This window comes from Prionailurus bengalensis, chromosome D1 (assembly GCF_016509475.1).
Source record: "Prionailurus bengalensis isolate Pbe53 chromosome D1, Fcat_Pben_1.1_paternal_pri, whole genome shotgun sequence".
Lineage (NCBI taxonomy): Eukaryota > Metazoa > Chordata > Mammalia > Carnivora > Felidae > Prionailurus > Prionailurus bengalensis.
Window position 1 is genome coordinate 101874363 of NC_057346.1, and position 4424 is coordinate 101878786.

General features: G+C 36.1%; 1 protein-coding gene across 1 annotated transcript; it reads left to right on the top strand.

The window, feature by feature from the left end:
- Positions 1-669: 669 nt before the first annotated feature.
- On the top strand, positions 670-1596 carry LOC122482779 (olfactory receptor 8K3-like). Its single transcript, XM_043579076.1, has one exon. It carries the CDS (start codon positions 670-672, stop codon positions 1594-1596), a length of 927 nt encoding a protein of 308 aa, XP_043435011.1.
- The last annotated feature ends 2828 nt before the right edge of the window (positions 1597-4424 follow it).

Genomic DNA, 4424 nt, shown 5'->3' on the forward strand with positions numbered 1-4424 from the left:
AGTAAACATTAAAAAAATTATAATATATAATAGACATATGTATTAGGTCATATGATTTACGTATCTTATAAATGTCATTTTGTGATTGTATCATATATGGTAGAAAGAATACTTTAAAGAATGGTAAAATAAACACCCATATATCTAATCCCTAAAGTTTTCATTTTTTTGTTTCTGCTTTAGCATCCATATCTACTTACCTTTATGTATTTATTTTCTATCTATCAATAAATAAGTCTATTATCTATCCACCTAATTATATCACCAGGGTTTTTTAACATTGTTACTGCTGTTATTCCTGACTGAATATTGTCATGGCCTAGATATTAGATATATTAAGATATTTAGCAGCTTAACTTGTGTCTAACAATTGGAAATCAGTAGCATCCCGACTCTTGGATACGACATTCAAAATGTCTCTAGACATCGAAATATATTCTTTATGGAGTAAAATGCCTCCAGTTGAGAACCACCTATTTCGATTTCTTTATGCGTATGTAGTGGTCTACATGGGATTTGGGTTTGTTTTCAAATATCCTAAATTGGACAGTTTGGATGTATCTTATTTATACTAGTTGGCCATACCAAGCCCTCTCTCAGGAGACAGTACATAATATATATTGACTATGATGATGTATCTATCCATAATAGATTTTCTAGTAAACTTGGATGGAAAAACACAATCTGACAGTGTTTAATGAATTTATTCTCATGGGAATCACACAACGTCCTGAGCTGCAGGCTCCATTATTTGGGCTCTTCCTCATCATCTATGTGATCTCAGTGGTGGGCAACCTGGGCCTGATCATCCTCGCCAAGGTGGACTCCAGGCTACAAACACCCATGTACTTCTTCCTCAAACACCTGGCTCTCACTGATCTGGGTTATTCAACAACTGTGGGACCCAAAATGTTAGCAAGTTTTGTTGTGGAAGAAAACACAATTTCCTATCATTTGTGTGCCACACAGGGAGCATTCTACATTATGTTCATCGTTAGCGAGCTTTTCATTCTGTCGGCTATGTCCTATGACCGCTATGTGGCCATCTGTAGTCCTCTGCTCTATCCAGTCATCATGTCACAAAGGGTGTGTCAGGTGCTGATGACAATCCTCTATCTCTACAGCACATTTATGGCTCTACTAGTCACCATAAGGATTTTTAGTTCATCCTTCTGTGGTTACAATGTCATCAGCCATTTCTACTGTGACTGTCTTCCCTTGTTATCCTTGCTCTGCTCAAACACGCATGAAATTGAATTGATGATTTTGACTTTCTCAGTTTTTAATTTGATGTCCTCCCTTCTGATGGTTGTTGTGTCTTACCTGCTGATCCTACTAGCCATAGTCGGGATGAACTCAGCTGAGGGTAGGCACAAAGCCTTTTCTACATGTGGGTCCCACCTGACAGTGGCCACAGTGTTTTATGGGACTATGATATTTATGTATGCACAACCTGAGTCCAGTCATTCCTTTGACACAGATAAAATGGCATCCATATTTTACACCCTTGTTATCCCCATGTTGAATCCCATGATCTATAGTCTGAGGAACAAAGATGTAAAATGTGCTTTCCATAGGATATGGAAAAAGTTATGAGGTACCTTTTCTTAAGTTTATTACATACTGCGTGGTTCCAATGAATGAGATTACCAACATTAAACATTTATTTTCCTTCCGTCAGAGGGAAAATCAAGGACAAATGAGTTCAAGATACATATCTAGACATTGACTTCTATGTACCAGTCATACTCTGAAGTTTTCTAAATACACTGTGAATAAATAATACATATACATTCCATTCTTGAGGTAAAGACAAGAGTTATAAGCATCATAATTAGGTAATATGTTAGTACAATAGAATGGTTATGGGCCTATAATTCTAACACCAAGCAAGGAGTGTGGGAATGCTGTGTGGGAGTGAAGAAAAATACCTGGAACAGGAAGAGTTAAAATAACTCCTGTGTCATTCTCAACTATCAGAATAAACTTTCCAGTGTCTATGTATTGTGTATATAGGTGAGTTTCTCTGTAAGTATGTTCTTTCTATGTAGCCTACACAGGTTTCTATGGGGTGTCTAAAACACAGTTGATTATAGTTTTAGGCAGGTTCAGTGTATTGCCTTAACTTGAAGTCATCAGTCATCTGAATGTGCTCCAATCTCTCCATTCCATGAGGGGGTTCTATGTCCTGGTCTTTCCTCATGAGTGCCGTTACTTTCACTTAGGAGCCTCAAAAAGTCTATTGACTACACACACTTGGCATTTCAACAATCCAGAAGATCAGCACAGCACCTAATTATAATTATCATTTGCAATCACACAAGTATAATGAAATATACCTAGAACAAAACCCAGGAAATATGTGCAGGATCTGAGTGCTGAAAAAAATGCTGATTAAGGAAATCAAATAATATCTGAATAAATTTCAGGACACACTGAGTTCATAGATTAGAAAACTCAACCTACTAAATGTATCAATCCTTCCCAAACAGATCTATAGGTAATACAACCCAAACAAAATCCCACCAAGGTATTTTATAGATATAGTTGTCTTTACACTAAAACGTGTATAAAAGATGAAGGACTTAACCTAGCTAAAATACATGTAAAAATGTAGAATAACATAGAAGAAAACATTCCATTTCATGTTAAGTTTTGTCATATAACTATAACAATCAAAACTGTGTAGCTTTGGGGGAAGAAAAGACATGTAAAGAAAAGGAACAGAATACAGAACTCAAAAATAGACTTACAAAAAGTGCAACTAATTTTTCATGAAGGTACAAAATTTAATTCAGTAGGAAAAGGATAACATTTTAAAAATATTCATTTTGGAAGATGGTGGAGTAGTAGGAAGACCTTAGGCTTTTTTTGTCCCTTAAACACAACTAGATGACTATCAAATCTTTCTGAATATCCAAGAGATTGACCTGAGGACTGACAGAACAAATTGCACAGCTAGAGGAAAAAGGAGGCCATATCATGGGAGGTATGCAGTGCTGAGGCATGGTTTGGGGAAGAAACAGATCATAGGTGCTGAAGAAGGGAGGAATCCCTGGTCCCAGCGAGGTGAGCAAGAGCTGAGAACACTATGTATACACACAAGGAGAATATTTCCCCAAAGTCATAGGCTGGGAAAAATGAGAGGGGCTGATTTCCATGAGTTTTTGTAACCAGAAGGGTTCAAAGACTGGAGATGTAGAGGTCCAATGGGGAAAAACTGAGATTTCCCTCTAAGGTCAGGAAAAAGACAGGGATGTCCACTCTCACCACTAATATTTAACATAGTACTGAGAGTCTTAGCCTCAGCAATAAGACATCAAAAAAGAAATAAAAGACATCCAAATCAGTGAGGATGAAGTCAAACTTGTAAAGAAAAGGGAAGAAGCAGTATAATAAATTATATAAAAGATGCTGATAATGCTATGTACGTACAATTAAGAAGAAGGTATAATTTATGCACCTGACATGAAAGGGAAGATCCAAGATATGTCTTACATTTATTAATAAAAGAATATGTTGGGATAATATATCTGAAATATTTGGGAAAAGCAATGAGTCTATTCTATTCCTTATCAGGAATATATATATATATATATATATACACACACACACATATGTATATATACACACACACATACACACACACACACACAAACAAGGGGAGAAAAGGGGCAGAGGGAGAGAGAGAATCCCAAGCAGGCTCTGCACTGTTAGCGCAGAGGCTGACATGGGGCTCGATGTCATGAACGGTGAGATCATGACCTGAGCTGAGATTGAGTCAGAGGCTTAACCTCCTGAGCCACCTAGGCTTTCCATATATATAACTTTTAAGGGAACAAACTCAGGGCTGTTCATTGAGGCTGGATACTGTAATGATGTTGTTAATGATAGCTGAGGGTTAGACACACATATATCAATAAAAAAATAAGTGAAAAATGTTTAATTTGTATCATGGATTATAATACAGGAAGAAGAAAAAGTGTGATATCATCTATGCATAGCAAGTAATTAAAGTGACAAATGCAACAATGACATTTATAGAAATATAACACATATACATAGTTGTGCATATGCAAAATATTATATTTTTTCAAGGATAACTTTATAAATTAGGCATATATCAAGTACAAAAGAGCATGTTTCAAGGTGGGAAAGAAACATTGAAATGATTTGGACACAAGGAATAAATAAAATACGGCACTGTGAAATTAAAGAGAAAAACAAAATCAAAACAAGTGGTTACTGGTCAGTGACAGCAACTGACTATGCAATGACAAGGATGGATACACAGCAAATGTCTGCCTTGAAAAGAAGGATAACTGAAAACAAAAATGAAAATCAAGGAAATAGCATGTCACAGTTGCTTAATGCAGGATACTTATCCATGTACAATTTTAAAATAACGTAATACAGCAGAAGTT

Coding starts and splice junctions, on each gene's coding strand:
- LOC122482779 (XM_043579076.1), top strand. CDS start 670: ATGGAAAAACACAATCTGACAGTGTTTAATGAATTTATTCTCATGGGA.